Source organism: Muntiacus reevesi, chromosome 22 (assembly GCF_963930625.1).
Source record: "Muntiacus reevesi chromosome 22, mMunRee1.1, whole genome shotgun sequence".
NCBI classification, from domain to species: Eukaryota; Metazoa; Chordata; class Mammalia; order Artiodactyla; family Cervidae; genus Muntiacus; species Muntiacus reevesi.
The window spans coordinates 14,424,359-14,442,455 of record NC_089270.1 but is presented as its reverse complement, the minus strand read 5'-3'; the positions used below and the strand labels follow the sequence as shown (position 1 = coordinate 14,442,455).

General features: G+C 40.1%; 1 protein-coding gene across 1 annotated transcript in view; it reads right to left on the bottom strand.

The window, feature by feature from the left end:
• The window catches only part of HSD17B11 (hydroxysteroid 17-beta dehydrogenase 11), a 42,580-nt gene extending 25,505 nt beyond the window's left edge, over positions 1-17,075 (bottom strand). The window contains exons 1-4 of the mRNA XM_065914521.1: positions 16,679-17,075; positions 11,378-11,485; positions 9,512-9,643; positions 4,455-4,561 (exon numbers count right to left, since the gene is read on the bottom strand). Coding sequence (XP_065770593.1) covers positions 4,455-4,561; positions 9,512-9,643; positions 11,378-11,485; positions 16,679-16,891 — 560 coding nt within the window. The 5' untranslated portion in view covers positions 16,892-17,075. The remainder of the gene's footprint in view (positions 1-4,454; positions 4,562-9,511; positions 9,644-11,377; positions 11,486-16,678) is intronic.
• Between the last annotated feature and the right edge of the window lie 1,022 nt (positions 17,076-18,097).

Below are 18,097 nucleotides of genomic sequence, written 5' to 3'. Positions count from 1 at the left end.
CCTATGGACTGTAGCCTGCCAGGCTACTCTGTCCAGGGGATTCTCCAGGCAAGAACAGTGGAGTGGATTGCCATGTCCTGCTCCAAGGGATCCTCCCAGAGATCAAATGCATCTCTTAAATCTCCTGCACTAGTAGGCAGGTTCTTTATCACTAGTGCCATCTGGGAAGCCCCCAAATACCAATAGATATATGTATATGAAATGTTTTATCTTTTCAGGGGTAATTAATATAAATACAAAATAAAAAAAGATAAAAGTTGTGCCTAGGAGTAACAGTAAGGATAGTAGGAAAGTTTTTATTTGTTTGAGTTGTTTTCAATGTACAAAATACTTTCATTTTATAGAATTGGACTGGCAATCTTTTTAAGTCATATGTCTCAGCTTTACGAAAAAAAAGTGGAAAAAAAAAAAGTGAGGGAAAAGAAAAAAAAAGTGAGGGAACTTTCAACAGAATTTCCAAAGTATAGGTTAACTGGCAGTTTTCCAAAGTACAGGTTAATTCGCAGAATTTTCTGGAAGACAATTTGGCAAAAGGTATAAAATTCATTAAAAAAATATGCCATGCTTGAGACTTCTCTGGAAGTCCAGTGATTAAGACTCTGAGCTTCCACTGCATGGGGTGCGGGTTTGATCCCTTGCTGGGGAACAAAGATCCACATGTCATGAGAGAACAGCCAAAAAAAAAAAAAAATTCTATCTATCTAACTATCTATCTATCTATCTATCTATCTATCTATCTATCTATCTATGTATGCATAGTCTTAGAGCCAGTAATTTCTTTTAATTTCTTATCCCAAGGAAATAATCAATCATGTTTCTAAAGATTTATAGTCAAGGATAGTCCCTGGGGTATCCAGTTCATGAAGGCAAATAGTTGGAAAGAGCTGAAAATGTCTGTAGGGGACAGAGGCTGTTTTTGCCTCTGTCAGCATTCATGTTCCCTCGTTTTGCTAAGATGGCTTTGGTTTTGCTGGCTTACACCCCAGTACAACAGTTGGATCCAAGTTTGTCTAGTTAAGAGTGAACTCCAGAACTGGGACACTGGGAGGTATGGCTTTTCCCCGCTGCTGCTAGACTTGGGAGTTGAGAAGATATTATTCCAGCACGGCTGGTAACCATCTTGGCAACAGAGAGCCTGCCTAAGACTTCTCTTTTGGTCTGAGGCAGTTTAAGTTTTGTGTTCCTTGCAACTGAAAGAATCTGGAAAAATAAATTACCCAACAAAAACTGAAAATGATGTTGCATATATATATTTAACATGCAAAATGTTCACTTTAAATAAAAAAAATTATATATGTATATCTTTTTCAAGGTATGACTGTATTTCTACATTAAAAATGTCCTAAAAAATGATAAGAAATGCTCATCATGGTTATTTCTGTGTGGTGAGATTACCAATAAATAATCTTGTTTTTTCTTCTACTAAACTGTTTTTTTCTGATTTTTCTGAAGTGAGCCAAAAGTGAAGAAATATATTAAAACTCATAGTTAATGATCTTGAGTGTGTTGAAGGAATTTTATATTTTTGAACATCAGAGTGAATTTGCTTTTATATATATATATATATATATATATATATATATATATATATCTCAAAGCTAACGTGAGTGGATTTTTTACTGCACTTTGTGTGTGTGAAAGTATTATTTGCTCAATCGTGTCTGACTCTGCGACCCCATGGACTGTAGCCCGCCAGGCTCCTCTGTCCATGGAATTCTCCATGGATAAGAATACATTCCGCAAGAATACTGGAGTGGGTAACCATTCCCTTCTCCAATGGATCTTCCTGACCCAGGGATTGAACCCAGGTCTCCTGCACTGCAGGCAGATTCTTTATCATCTGAGCTAGCAGGAAAGCCCACTAAATTGAATAATAACCTCAATTAATATTTTCTTATTCCAAATTATTCTTTTGGATAACATTTCATTACAAGCTAATGATTAGTGCTCAATTTTGGCATGTCTTCCCATACTGGTAACTTTCATGCTTATAAATTGGCTATTTGAATTGATAAAATATACCAGCTAGAGTTTATAGATAAACAAAAAGAATAAATTCGTAAAGTTAGTCTAACCATATCCTCAATCTGGTTAGTTGTTCTTAGGGAATGGCAAGAGAAGTGATTTTTATTTGGTTCTTTTTGTTCATCTACATTTTCTTTCTTTCTCTCTTGGTATATATTTATTTTCTAATAGTTTTAGAAATAAATATAGCCTTGACTTGAGTTTTTAAAAAAAGATGAAATGCTGCTAAAGCAGTCACAGGACAGACCTATTGTGCTAGACTGTACACTGTCTTTTTTGAAATAATTAGCCCCAAACGCTAATCGATTTTTGTGTGTATATCATTCTCTTGATGAAAGATAAGCACTCTCTTGCTTTCAGAACCTGAAAGCAGCAGATTCTGCTGCTCGGCTCATATGTTTAAATTCATAAGAAAATAAGTTATCCACCAGAGCCTGAAGTTGTCAGGAAGCATTTAACAAGAGGCTTCCCGTGTGCTGTTTTGGATCTGTCAGGAACCCTCTGGCCCTTACTGACTCCTGAATATTCAGGAATTAAGAGGAGAGGCACACCTTTCCCGGCCTTTCCAGGGGCTGAGGAATCCTGGCATTTCTCATTACGGTGATAAGTACTCTCTTCCTTTTTATGAGCCATATGGTAAAAGGTGATTGTTTGCAACTCTCTCTTTGACAGGGATCATCTTATGTTTTGTAAGTCTGGAATTTTAATCTTTTTCTTTGCTGAGAATAACTACAGTATATATGCCCACGCCATGATGATTAAAACACCTTTGCTCCATCAGAGCTTGGGTCCCCTTGTCTTTCTTTCTTTCTTTCTTTCTCTCTCTCTCTCTTTCTGGCTAATTCCTTGGAGCGCGGAGGCCCGCCGAGCTCACTTTCTTGCCCGGGCTTCTAAGACCCTCTCGAGAAGGCGCCTGCGCCTTCACCCACTCGAGAGGGCGCCCGGTGCCCACGTGCAGCAGCGCGAGCCCTAAGAACAGGGCTCTATTGGCTTTCCGCGTAAACCAGGGATAGCAGCCTCTTTCTCTCTTTTACTCTCCGGAACACCAGGTTCCGGTCCATTAAAGGACCAACATGAAGTGAAGTGAATTGAAAGTCGTTCAGTTGTGTCTGACTCTTTGTGACCCCATGGACTACACAGCCCATGAAATTCTCCAGGGAGTGAGGAGCCTTTCCTTCCCCAGGGCATCTTCCCAACCCAGGGATCAAACCCAGGTCTCCCGCATTGCAGGTGGATTCTTTACCAACTGAGCCATAGGGGAGACCAAGAATACTGGAGTGGGTAGCCTATCCCTTCTCCATCGGATCTTCCCAACCCAGGAATTGAACCAGAGTTTCCTGCATTGCAGGTGGATTCTTTGCCAACTGAGCTATCAGGGAAATCCCATATTTATACACATATCGACGGCCACATTTACAACTACATCTGTGTTACTTCTAAAATTTAGATACTTTGTGAAGTAATTAGCCTCCAACTAATAAAATAAAATTAAAAAAATATAAAAAAAATAAAAAATAAAATTTAGATACTTAATTCCAAAAGAGCACATTTGTTCGGTAGAAAACAAATTTGAGCAGTATCTATTTACCTGCATAGTCATAATTCAACATTAAAGGGTGATAATTTGCTAACATACAGAAAGAGCTAACAATTAACAGGGTGCCTGCAACCAGTAGATGACCATGGCCATCATGACCTCACTGATTAACTTTCCACATGATGGAGCACACCATTGCTGTGCCCTACTTGTTATAGTAGCTTCTTAGTTATTATAATAGCATGGGTTTTTAGAAGAACTATTAAAATTTATTTTTACAACAATTTCATTGTCTGGATGCTTTTAATTTGGAATCCCAGATTATATTCTCTTTATAATGGTTCGTTTCCACAAAATTACTTTATTAAAACGATTAATATTAACTTTTTTCATCTTGCAAAAATCCTGCCCTCGTTTTAATTCCTTGCTGCTAAAAGGGATGCGAAATGCTTGAAGCACTTGGCTTCCTATTGCATAACTTCCCTGTAGCCACCTCTCAAATCATCAGCCTAGGAGAGGATTAATGATTAATAAGGCTGTTGTGCAAGAGACTTTCTCCAACTCCTTCTGCTTATTTCAGCAACACTGGAAGTCTGTGTGTTACTTGCTCAGTTATGTCTGACTCTTTTGTGACCCCAATGGACTGAAGACTGCCAGGTTCCTCTGTCCATGGAATTCTCCAGGCAAGAATACTAGAGTGGGTTGCCATTCCCTTCTCCAAGGGATCTTCCCGATCCAGAGATTGAAATCAGGTCTCCTGCACTGCAGGCAGATTCTTTACCATCTGAGACACCAGGAAAGCCTATCATTGTTAACAATAGTCATTACACTCAAGAAATCACACGCAAGTTAAGCACAGGAACCAATGAAAAAAAAACACATGTTTACATACCAGTAAGCCAGTAAGAAGGGGACTCCAGTATGCCCAGCTACTGAAGCCACAGTGACAATATGGCCATGATTATTCTTCATCATCTCGGGAAGAAATGCCTTTGTAGTCTAGAATGTTTTTATTAAGAGAAAAAAAATTATTTCTGATTTGCAAACCCAGTGGGAATATTTCAAAATGAAGGTGTATTTTGTTAATATTGTTCATAACATTTCATCAATGAAAAAAACCTAGATTAATTTTCATAAAAGAAAAAAAACAAATGTGGCAACATAATGCAGATAGGATGCCCAGATTAGAAAAGCTCAGTGAAATAAATGCTGGAGAGGATGTGAAGAAAAGGGAACCCTCTTACACTGTTGGTGGGAATGCAAACTAGTACAGCCACTATGGAAAACAGTGTGGAGATTTCTTAAAAAACTGGAATTAGAACTGCCATATGACCCAGCAATACCACTTCTGGGCATACACACTGAGGAAACCAGATCTGAAAGAGACACGTGCACCCCAATGTTCATCACAGCACTGTTTATAATAGCCAGGGACATGGAAGCAACCTAGATGCCCATCAGCAGACGAATGGATAAGGAAGCTGTGGTACATATACACCATGGAATATTACTCAGCCATTAAAAAGAATTCATTTGAATCAGTTCTAATGAGATGGATGAAACTGGAGCCCATTATACAGAGTGAAGTAAGCCAGAAAGATAAAGAACATTACAGCATACTAACACATATATATGGAATTTAGAAAGATGGTAATGATAACCCTATATGCAAAACAGAAAAAGAGACACAGAAGTACAGAACAGACTTTTGGACTCTGTGGGAGAAGGTGAGGGTGGGATGTTTAGAAAGAACAGCATGTATATTATCTATGGTGAAACAGACCACCAACCCAGGTGGGAGGCATGAGTCAAGTGCTCGGGCCTGGTGGGCTGGGAAGACCCAGAGGAATCGGGTGAAGAGGGAGGTGGGAGGGGGGATCGGGATGGGGAATATGTGTAAATCTATGGCTGATTCATATCAATGTATGACAAAACCCACTGAAATGTTGTGAAGTAATTAGCCTCCAACTAATAAAAAAAAAAAAGTTCAAAAAAAAAAAAAGAAAGAAAAGAAAAGCTCAGTGAAACAATGAACACTGAAAGCTTTGAGAATCCATCTCAATAAAATTGTTAATTTCTTATGTCTCCAGTTCCTCCACCTTCCATCATTGACATCTTCTCTCATCTCATATATTGAACAAGTATAATATCTGGAATTATTGAACATTTTACATTTAAGGTGAAATTGTTAGAAAAGAGTTTGGTTATGTCATCAAAATACTGAAGTGACAAACACCTTGCAACAGTCACTGAATGATTTTATACAATAAATATTTAATGAGCACCTACTCTATGCTGGGGATTCAGAAAAAAATACATTTTCAGAGTGGCAGAAAGACAAACTTTTAAGGCATAAAAATATAAAAAGTGGATGTCAATAACTTGGAGCGAATAAAATGAAACAAAACTGCATTTTCACCAACCCCAATATCCCTTCTTTTAAACTGAAGTAAAGTCGATTTACAATATGCATTAGTTTCAGGTGCACACAGCAAAGTGATTCAGTTTTATATATACATATATATATATTCATATTATTTTCCATTATGGGTTATTATGAGGTATTAAATATAATTCCCTGTGCTATACAGTAGATCCTTGTTGCTTATCTGTTTTATGCCTAGCAGTTTGTTAATCCCAGACTCCTAATTTGTCCCTTTCCCTTCCCTCTACCCTTTGATAACCATAAGTTTTTCTGTGTCTGTGCGTCTGTTTCCGTTTTGTATATAGATTAATTTATATCATTTTTCATTTTCCATATGTAAAGAGTATCATATATTTGTCTCTCTCCATCTGATCTACTTCACTAAATATATTCTCTAGGTCCATCCATGTTGTTGCAAATGGAAATATTTCATTATTCTTTCTATGACTGAGTACATTTACATTGTATACATATTTACTACACCTTCTAAGTCTCAATTATATGTTGATGGGCACTTTGGTTGTTTCCATGTCTTGGCTATTGTAAGTGATGCTTCTATGAACACTGGGGTGTATGTACCTTTCCAAATTAGAGTTTTCATTTTTTCTGCAAGTGTCCCTGGGAGTGGGATGGCTGGGTCATATGGTAGCTCTCTTTTTTGTTTCTTAAGGCAGTTACATACTATTTTCTACAGTGACTATACCAATTTATATTCTGAGATTACTCATCCCAAACTCACATCCAAGAAATCTTTAAGGGGCTCTTTTATGTAATGGCTGTTTGACCAACATTTAGATTCTCTCTCTCATTCTCTCTCTCTCTCTCACCATTTAAGATCTTGAATGGTGAAGTTACTAATAAAGTTTGCAATTTTGGAACCAGGAAATAATATAAGGCCTGAGTCTTGTGAGACTCTGAAAGTAAACAGGTAAATTGGGTTCACCTTTTATAGAATCACAGAAAATGACTCAGATAATCTCTAATCCCTCCCTCATCTCTAAACAGATCACACAGAAATGTAAAGATCTGGAGGAGAAGCCAAGACGGTGGAGGAATAGGACGGGGAGACCACTTTCTCCCCTACAAATTCATTGAAAGAACATTTGAACGCTGAGCAAACTTCACAAAACAACTTCTGACCGCTAGCAGAAGACATCAGGTGCCAAGAAAAGCAGCCCATCATCTTCAAAAGGAGTATTTGATATCCATTTTGGACATTTAAGAATCCAATATTCAGTTCCCATTTTTATTCAGGAGGTGTTGATTACTCTCTCCCATTTTTGACTCTCCGTTTTCTCCCTCAGAACACCTCTATTTCCTCCCTCCCCCTTCTCTTCCCAATCCAGTTCTGTGAATCTCTGTGGGTGTCTGGGCTACGGAGAACACTCTGGGAACAGAGAACTGCGTAGATCTGTCTCTCTCCTCGAGTCCCCCTTTTTCCTCCTCCTGCTCATCTCTATCTCCCTCCTCCCTCTCCTCTTCTTCATGTAACTCTGTGAACCTCTCTGGGTGTCCCTAACAGGGGAGAATCTTTTCACCATTAACCTAGAAGTTTTATTATCAATGCTGTATAGTTGAAGTCTTGAGACTACTGGAAGAATAAAACTGAAATCCAGAGACAGGAGGCTTAAACCTGAGAACACCAGAGGACTCCTGACTACAGGCAACATTAAGTAATAAGAGACCGTCCAAAAGCCTCCATACCTACACTGAAACCAACCACCACCCAAGAGCCAATAAGTTTTAGAGCAAGTCATACCACGCAAATTCTCCAGCAACGCAGGAACATAGCCCTGAGCGTCAACATACAGGCTGCCCAAAGTCACACCTAACACATAGACCCATCTCAAAACTCACTACTGGACAGTCCATTGCTCTCCAGAGAGAAGAAACCCGGTTCCACGCACCAGAACACCGATGCAAGCTTCCCTAACCAGGAAACCTTGACAAGCCAATCGTCCAACCCCACCCACTGGGTGAAACCTCCACAATAAAAAGGAACCACAGACCACCAGAATACAGAAAGCCCACTCCAGACACAGCATTCTAAACAAAATGAAAAGGCAGAGAAATACCCAACAGGTAAAGGAACATGAAAAATGCCGACCAAGTCAAACAAAAGAGGAGGAGATAGGGAATCAACCTGAAAAAGAATTTAGAATAATGATAATAAAAATGACCCAAAATCTTGAAAACAAAATGGAGTTACAGATAAATAGCCTGGAGACAAAGATTGAGAAGATGCAAGAAATGTTTAATAAGGACCTAGAAGAAATAAAAAAGAGTCAATTAAAAAATGAATAATGCAATAAATGAAATAAAAAACACTCTGGAGGGAACCAACAGTAGAATAATGGAGACAGAAGATAGGATAAGTGAGGCAGAAGATAAAATGGTGGAAATAAATGAAGCAGAGAGGAAAAAAAAAAGAATCAAAAGAAATGAGGACAACCTCAGGGACCTCTGGGACAATGTGAAACACCCCAACATTCGAATCATAGGAGTCCCAGAAGAAGAAGACAAAAAGAAAGGCCATGAGAAAATACTCAAGGAGATAAGAGCTGAAAATTTCCCTAAAATGGGGAAGGAAATAGTTACACAGGTCCAAGAAACCCAGAGAGTCCCAAACAGGATAAACCCAAGGCGAAACACCCCAAGACACATATTAATCAAATTAACAAAGATCAAACACAAAGAACAAATACTAAAAGCAGCAAGGGAGAAAAAACAAATAACACACAAGGGGATTCCCATAAGGATAACAGCTGATCTATCAATAGAAACCCTCCAGGCCAGAAGGGAATGGCAGGACATACTGAAAGTAATGAAAGAGAATAACCTACAACCTAGATTACTGTACCCAGCAAGGATCTCATTCAGATATGAAGGAGAATTCAAAAGCTTTACAGACAAGCAAAAGCTGAGAGAATTCAGCACCACCAAACCAGCTCTTCAACAAATGCTAAAGGATCTTCTCTAGACAGGAAATGTAGAAAGGTTGTATAAACGTGAACCCAAAAGAACAAAGTAAATGGCAACGGGACCATACCTATCAATAATTACCTTAAATGTGAATGGGTTGAATGCCCAACCAAAAGACAAAGACTGGCTGAATGGATACAAAAACAAGACCCCTATATATGCTGTCTGCAAGAGACCCACCTCAAAACAAGGGACACATACAGACTAAAAGTGAAGGGCTGGAAAAAAAATTTTTTTCATGCAAATGGAGACCAAAAAAAAGCAGGAGTTGCAGAAATGTAAAAATCTAGCTTAGAATTAAAACATATATATAATACCTAAAGTTTATTCTTAATTCAAATTATTCATATTTGTTGAGGGAAGAGAAGAATGATTGATAGGATTTGGTCACAGGATGTAAAATGATTTCTTTGTATAATGTTATTCTCAGTATCTGGAGAAAATTGACTTGATTCAACCTTATGTCTGATGAAAGCTTCACTTTAAAGTTAATCCTTGGGTACACAAAAGGGAATGTTTTTGGTAAAAGAAATCGTACTTACCCAGAAATGTGCAAGGATATTAACTTCAAAAGTCTTTTCAATCTGAGGGTCTTGTGTAGCAAACAAATCTGATGTGTAGACTACACCAGCATTATTTACTAAAATACTAACATCTCCAACTTCTGCCTTCACCTTCAAAAATAAAATTAAAATATTTGCAACATTTAGAGGTCTGGGAATAGGTCTGCATGCAATGACTGTTAAAGAAATATAACTCTTTCTATCAGATGTGAAAAAAAAGTAGTTTTGTAACCTGTGTGTCAAGTGGGAAAAAAAAATTTTTTAAGTCCTTAATTTCAAAACGGCCCCGCCTATAAGTCTAATAGGTAGAAATTTTCTTCTGCAATTCAGTCTCTTGACTTTGCTCTCTATTGATTAGAACCCAAGAGGCATTTGGCTAACAAAAACCTAACCAGTGACAGATAAACAATTCACAGTGGGAGAGTCTAATGAGAATGCGAATCTAATGCCACTGCTGATCTGATAGGAGACCGAGTCCAGGTGGTCATGCAAGCAATGGGGAGTAGCTGTAAATACAGATGAAGCTTCACTTGCTCAACCACTGCTCCCCTCCTATGCAGCCTGGTTCCTAACAGGTCATGGACCAGTAGCCCCTCCCAGCAGCTGGGGGCCTGAAGGAGAGGTGGTATGTAGTCCATTAAAGCCTTTCACTATGCTATGCATTTTACACGATTGCATTATTTATCCCATTTAATTCTCACCATTCTATGAAGTAGTAACTCTTATACGCTCATTTTAAAGGTCAGAAACATGAAACACAGAAGGGCTGTTTCTTGCCCAAGGTCACGTGGATATCTAGGGTCACACGGAGATGAAACTCTCCCAGATTCTCTGACCTCAGAGCCCAAGACATACCACTTCAGACAGAAAGGAAGTCGGAGTGAAGGCTCCGACTCAGAAGGGCATGAGTGTGTCACTGCTAAACGCTCAGCAGTCAGAAATGAATTTCATCAGGTTGTATGTAAATTACTGGGTGGTCAAGCTGAGTGGTCTGGCCCTTGACAAACACTCTGTGTACTTGTATCCTCATCTCCAGCACAATATAAAAACTGTTGTTCAGAATAATGCCCCTAGTTCTTGAGAGGAAGAGGATATTTTGTGTGGTTGAACTGATGAAGCTGCCATTATGCCTCCAAAGTAACAGGACTCAAGATATAAATTCATGACTTTCCTTATGGCTTGGACAGTAAAGAATCTGCCTGCAAAAAAAAAAAAAAAAGAATCTGCTTGCAATGCAGGAGATCCAGGTTTGATCCCTGGGTCAGAAAGAGCCCTTGGAAAAGAAAATGACAATCCACTCCTGTATTCTCTCCTGGGAAATCCCATGGACAGAGGAGCCTGGCAGGCTATACAGTCCAGAGCGTCGTCAAGTCAGACATGACCGAGCACATGCACACATCAGGGACAAGATATAAATTACTGCTTTATATTGCCAATGACACTCTTGACCTTATCTTCATCCTTCAGCTCCTCATCATCACATAATATCCCACCCTAGGGCTTTCTTAATAATGAAAGCAGGCTGAGAGTTTAATTGAATCGAGTATCTAGAGGTGAGGTCCAGGATTGTGTATTTTACAGAATTTTTCCAGGTCCAAATGACCTTTCTACCATTACAGTAATTAGTTAACAAGCTAATTAGTTAACCAAGTTCCCCGGAAAACACCAGAACACACTATAGTCTGGGAGCATCAGTTTCAGGTTAAGGGTCTCCCACTGGCTAGCTGGACAACCTTGGAGGAACCACAAAACTTGTTTACTTTGCCTACCTCATAGCTGGGTCATCTCCAAATCCTCCCCAGTTTTGGCACAATACGATTGGAACCAAATTTAAAAGAATTTTACCTTCTTCGCAGAATTGTAAATATCTTCTCGGTTACTGCAGTCTACCACAAACGTTTGAGCCTTCGCGCCCAGTTTCTTGCATTCGGCAGCTGTTTCCTCAAGTCCATGCTGCAAAAAGCAAGAAGGGCAAGGAGAACAAGATAAACGACATAAGCAGATTATACAAACAGCTGAAAACCTAAGGGTATTGAGATTCTCTGGTCTAGGACTGGACAAGAATTTAACTAATGCATTTTTGACAGGGATATAGGCACACTTCACTCTCTGTACTACAATGAATTTCTCTTATTTGGAACTGAATTGAAGGCAAACTTTCAAAAGAAGACAAAAGTCTTAAAATACTGAGCGTCTATTCATGAATTTCACATACTTTTTTAAAATTAATTTTTACTGGAGTATAGTTGCTTTACATAGTTGTGTCATACTTTGTGACTCTATGTGTGTATTCCATGTGCGTGCTAAGTCACTTCAGTCGTGTCTGACTTGTGACCCCATGGACTGTAGCCTGCCAGGCTCTTCTGTCCATGGGGCTCTCCAGGCAAGAATACTGGAGTCCAAGGGACTCTCAACAGTCTTCTCCAGGACCACAGTTCGAAAGCATCAATTTTTTGGTGCTCAACCTTCTTTACAGTCCAACTTTCACATCTGTATATGACCACTGGAAAAACTATAGTTTTGACTATAAGGATCTTTGTTGGCAAAGTGATGTCTCTGCTTTTTAATACGCTGTCTAATATACACTATGTGCTCACTCCTTATTGTAAATCTATCTTTCCAAGCTTACCTAACCAAGCATGGGGTGAGAATGGTCAGGAAATAATGGATTGGGACTTCCCTGGTGGTCTAGCTAAAACTCTTCACCTTCCAATTAAGGCAGCGCGGGTTGGATCCCTGGTCAGGGAACTAAGATCCCACTTGCTGTGCAGCGCAGTCAAAAGAAAAAAAAGAAATATGGGATTATCTGCATAAAACAGAATGAATCATTCACGGTGTTAGCCTCAGTAGAATAAAAAAAGAAGAAGACATCCTCAATCCCTCCCTAAATTCAAATTCTTTTGTAGACTTCATGATGAATATGAAGACCTCTGTCCCTCACATTCTGAGGTGGATATTGTTGGAGAGCTGGAGATTGTTGGCGAGCTGGAGGTTGTTATCCTTGCCACTTGAGTTAACCCTTGAAATTGCCCCGGGAACAATCTTTGTTCCCTAGGTGAAAAGCATTTGATATGGCCCCTTCCTACCCTTTCAATTGGATTCTAAAACAATCTTAAGCTCTCCTTCACATTCTTTCTCATTCTCCACAGATCTACCAGTCTAGAATTTTACCTCTTCAGGTTCTGCTGCCTGGACTGTTGAAATTTCCACCTACTCTCCTTCCACAGTCAGGTTTAGTGGTTCTTAGACTTTTTACAATCTGTAAGCTCCATGAAAAGTAGACAGGTGAATATACAGAACTAGGACTGCCAAACTTTTATTTAGCCAATTAAGGACGTTAAAAACTAACACAGCAGCTATTTATATTTACTATCACTGTAATTTCATTGAATAAATAGATATATATAGATAGAAGGGGATGACAGAGGACGAGATGGTTGGATGGCATCCTCGACTCAATGGATATGAGTTTGAGCAAGCCCCTGGAGATGGTGAAGGATAGGGAGGCCTGGAGTGCTGCAGTCCATGGGGTTGCAAAGAGTTGGACATGACTGAGCAACTGAACAATAGATTTATATCTATATATATAATCCACCAAAGAGTAGGAAGAACATCATCTCAAAATAAAAGATAAATTATTCAAATTAAATGAATTTCACATAATACATGCTCCCTATATTATCCTTAATTTTCTGACCACTTCTGCTACTACCAGCTAGGTCTGACAAGCCGACATTATCTCTTACCTGAAGTGAAGTGAAAGTTGCTCAGTCATGTCGGACTCTTGGCAACCCCATGGACTACGTAGTCCATGGAATTCTCCAGGCCAAAATACTGGAATGAGTAGTGGTTCCCTTCTCCAGGGCATCTTCCCAACCCAGGGGCTCGAACCCAGGTCTCCTACATTGCAGGTGGATTCTTTACCAGCTGAGCCACCAGGCAAGTCCATCTCTTACCTGGATTATCACAGTAGTCTCCTATCTGCTTTCCCTGCAACCCAGCAGCCAGAGGAACCTCTTCATAGAAACTGGTTCCAAACCCTCCACTGGCTTCCCTAGTAAAAGCTGAAGCACAAACAGCCTACAGGAACCTTCATAATTGGAGCTGCTCTTCCTTCAGTTTCTATGCCAGAGCCATCCCACAGAAATATATTGTGAGCCACATATATTTAATTTTAACTGTTCTAGTAGCACATTAAAATTTTTTTAATTTAGTACATTTTATATAACTTTGCCACCCCATGAATTGTAGGCTACCAGGGTACTCCATCCATGGGATTTTCCAGGCAAGAGTACTGGAGTGGGTTGCCATTTCCTTCTCCAGGGGATCTTCCTGACCCAGGGATCAAACCCAGGTCCCCCACAATGCAGGCAGACGCTTTTACCATCTGAGCCACCAGGGGATCCCCTTTGTATAACTTATTATGCCCCAAATATTATTGTTTTGAAATATTTATTATTAGGAAATATAATCATTTCAACATGCAATCCATATAAAAGTAATTAATAAGAAAGTCTTTGAAATCCCGTGAGTATTTATATCTATAAGCAAGCATAAGTGTTAATTGCTCAGTCATGTCTGACTCTGCGACCCCATAGATTGCAGCCCACCAGGCTCCTCTGTCCACGGAATTCTTCAGGCAAGAATAATGCAGCAGGTTGACATTTCCTTCTTCAGGGGATCTTCCCAACCCAGGGATTAAACCCTAGTCTCCTGTATTACAGGCAGATTCTTGACCATCTGAGCCACCAGGGAAGCCATTCGTACCTCAAGCACATTCTAATTCTGCCAAGTCACATTTCAAACACTAAACAGCCACAAGTGGCTGGTGGCTAATATCTACTATTGCACCCAAACAACAGTAACACAGAGCTTTCTTTCACTTCTCTCCCTTCTATGCCAGGCTTTGCCTTTGTGGATCCCTCTCTGCAGAGATAAGCCAGGGACTCACGGTACCCTCAGCCTCTTCTCACTTTGACTCAACTGCCTCCATCTTGGTGAGGCCTTCTGTACAAGATCAACACTCCCACCTCTGCTATCCCCACAGTATAGGCAGAGTCCCTATCCCCTTTCATGTTTTATTTTTCAATTATACTTAACAACATCCAACAATTAGACATTTTAGTATATACTGTTTATTGTCCCTAGCCAATAATGTTTTCCTCACTGCTGTATCCTCAGTTCTGCATTAGAACAGTGTCTGGCAGATAGTAGGTGCTCAATAAATATTTGTTGAGTAATGGAGAAGGAAATGGCAACCAACTCCAGTATTCTTGCCTGTAGAATCCCATGGGCAGAGGAGCCCGGCAGGCTACAGTCCGTGTGGTCAAAAGAGTCGGACAAGACTTAGCAACTAAACCACCACCACCAAATGTACTTCACTCCAGATCAGAAAAAAGTTTGTACAAACTAGCATTGGGCTCTGGGAGTCACGAATCTAGATGCATAAGAAAACTCATACACTTTTGAACTTTAGCTTAAACTTCATTTTATGAAGGAATAATAATAACTAACACTTGGTGTGTTTACCACATGGCAGATACTACTACATGCTTTGGGTGAGTTATTTATTTCCCATCCCTCTAAGGAAAGTACGCTTATCTTATTGATTTTGCAGTAAAGGAACCTAAGGCTCTAGGAAGCTACCCACGATGCTGAGTAAGTTAGCCATGAAGTGTGGAGTTCATCTGACCAAACCACTCTGCCTGCCACTTACTGCTGTGACCACATCCAGAGGAGGCTGGGCCTAGTTTCTACCTTTCACCGACATGTAATTATTTATGCTTATTTCCCTAAGAGATTGAGAGCAGGGGACGCTATCTCTTGTTTGCCACTGTGTTCTTAACGTTTGGGCAACAGACAGTGAATGGTATCTGTTGATGGCATCTCAATCACCCACTCGCCGGGTAGCTCTCGTACATGTGTATTAAGTTGCTTCAGTTGTGTTAGATTCTTTTCGACCCTAAATACTGTAGCCTGCCAGGCTCCTCTGTCCATGGAATTCTCTAGGCAAGAATATTGGGGTGGGTTGCCATGCCCTCCTCCAAGGGATATTCCCCACTCCGGGACTGAACCCATATCTCCTGCAGCTACTGCATTTCAGGTGGATTCTTTCCCTCTGAGTCACCAGAGAAGCCAGGTTAGCTCTCAGTCAACCTCAGCCCCCTGAATTCTTGTTTATAGCATTGGATGTTGTGTAAGGGATGGTGTTTCTTGGCATCGTGTGGCTCCCCCAAGCCCCTTTGTCCATCCAACACTGGTCAAATAAAAAAGGTAAGAGTCTAAGTTCATCTCCCTTCCTCTGGGTACACCTATTCTGGGAATTACTTTGAAAGTTTTTTTTTTTTTCCCATTGTTTTTAACTAAAAGGTGATTTTAAAATTTCTCTTGGAAATTACTATGACAAAGTAATGTTGCTTTCTGTTGGGTATCTTTTAAATGTACTTATCTCAGTAGCTGCAAGATTTTTCTCTTAATAGGTGAAAACCTCTTCTTTAACACACTAGCTAAAGCTATGACTTTTCCTACAGGATAAGATTTAAGACTCCACCCTCCCGATGTAGAGGGCACAGGTTTGATCCCTGGTTGGGGAAGATCCCACATGCTGCTCAGCAGTCAAAAAATGGAAGCCAGAGGGATTAGTGAAATCAGGATCAAAGAGCTGGGCATGACTGAGCAACTGAACTGAACTGAAGATAAATTTACAATGTCAAATTAGTGATAAGCAATAACTGGAAATCTTACGTCCTCTAGGTTTGTTATCATGTGAAAAAAGTGAAGGTGAAGTCACTCAGTCGTGTCCCGACTCTTTGCGACCCCATGGACTGCAGCCTACCAGGCTCCTCTGTCCATGGGATTTTCCAATCAAGAGTACTGGAGTAGGTTGCCGTTTCCTTCTCCAGGGGATCTTCCTGATCTAGGGGTTGAGCCCAGGTCTCCTGCATTGTAGGCAGACGCTTTACCATCTGAGCCACTAGTGTGAACACCAACACATTAATTGATGCATGTTTTCCCCCCTTCTATAAAATGGCAATACTAGTAATTTTTTTCCTACTTACTTAACAGAGATGCTGTAAGGGGCTGTTGCCAGCAAAATGCAACACAGATGAAAGGTACTAGAAAGTAAAAAGCAGTAAGCACGATTACCTTATTTATATCCCACAGGACCAGCTTGCACTTAAGTTTGGCAAATTCGTAGGCAGTCTGCCTGCCAATTCCGTGTCCAGCTCCGGTAAGCAGGACGATCTCTCCGGTGACTGATTTTCTCTTCTTAGGAATAAAAAGCTTCAGGAGAGACTCTACGACGCAGACGAGCAAAAAGGGCAGAAGCAGGAAGACGGACAGAAGGAATTTCATCATTTTTTTTTTTGTTGCTGCGAGCTTTGGGTATATTTCGTTTTACCAGTCACTCTAAATTGCTTCTGGGAGATTGTTCCGTCAAAGACTGGCGAGTATAAATGCGAGAACAAGGAAAGGCTCCTTTATGGCAGAGAAACAAACAGCTCCGAAACCATTCCTTCCGATGGGCTGGGCTTGGCTAGGTCTTTGGCAATTGGCTCAGGCTGCAGGGCGGAACGACTGCTCGTCAGCTCAGAAATCTGGAAGGGACAAAAACGCAGCCGGGGGGAAGCTTTCTAGTTGAGGGTGCGCTGCGGGGCTCATCTTTTCCTCGCTTTCTCATGGTCTCGCGGGCCGACCTTGAAGGGTTAGTTGCCACTTGTTTTGGTAAATGTGATCGATTCCTTTTAAAGTTACAAGGCTAACTGGCAGGGTCCTCAGTCCAGAGGCTTTCTTGAAACTTGATGGTCCCCCCACCCTGGTTAAGGGATGCGGATGTAGTTTCTGGTCTAAAAGGAACCTCGGGAGAAGGCCAATTGTTCAGTTTGAGCTCTGCATGGTTTCTGGAGGTGGGGGGAGTTTTGTCCTTTCAAGGGCAGCAATAATCAAGTCCCAGGAAAATTCTGATCATATCCGGGGAGACTGTTTCCACAAGAAAGAACAGGCTTTGGATAAGATTTTTTTTTTTTCACTCCATCTATTAGAACTTGCAAAAAAACATATATTATGCTTTAGTTATTGTATCTTTATCCAGGTTAAAAACATCATTGCCCCCCAGATAAATAATAAAGTGGGAAGAAGATCACCTTGCTTAAAGATTACCTATGTAATCTTGTTCAGTAGCTGATGTGTGTGAGTATTCAATATATAAGTGGTGATGTAAACAAAAATCTTACATATTGTTTATTGAAATAAAAGACCCAACTCTGGTCTCGTGTGAAGGAAGAGCTTAATAAATGTCCCTTATATGCATTTTAAGAAATTCAGTTCTTTTTTTAAAAATTAATTTTTATTGGAGAACATTTGCTTTACGATGTTGTGTTGGTTTCCACTGTATAGCAAAGTGAATCAGCTCTCGGTGTACATATGTGCCCTCTGTTTTGGATTCCTTCCCATTTAGGTTACCACAGAGCACGGACTAGGATTCCCTGAGCCAGACAGTAGGTTCTCATGAGTTCTCTATCACTTCAGTTCTTTTTTATAAAAAAAAAAATTAATTTTTATTTA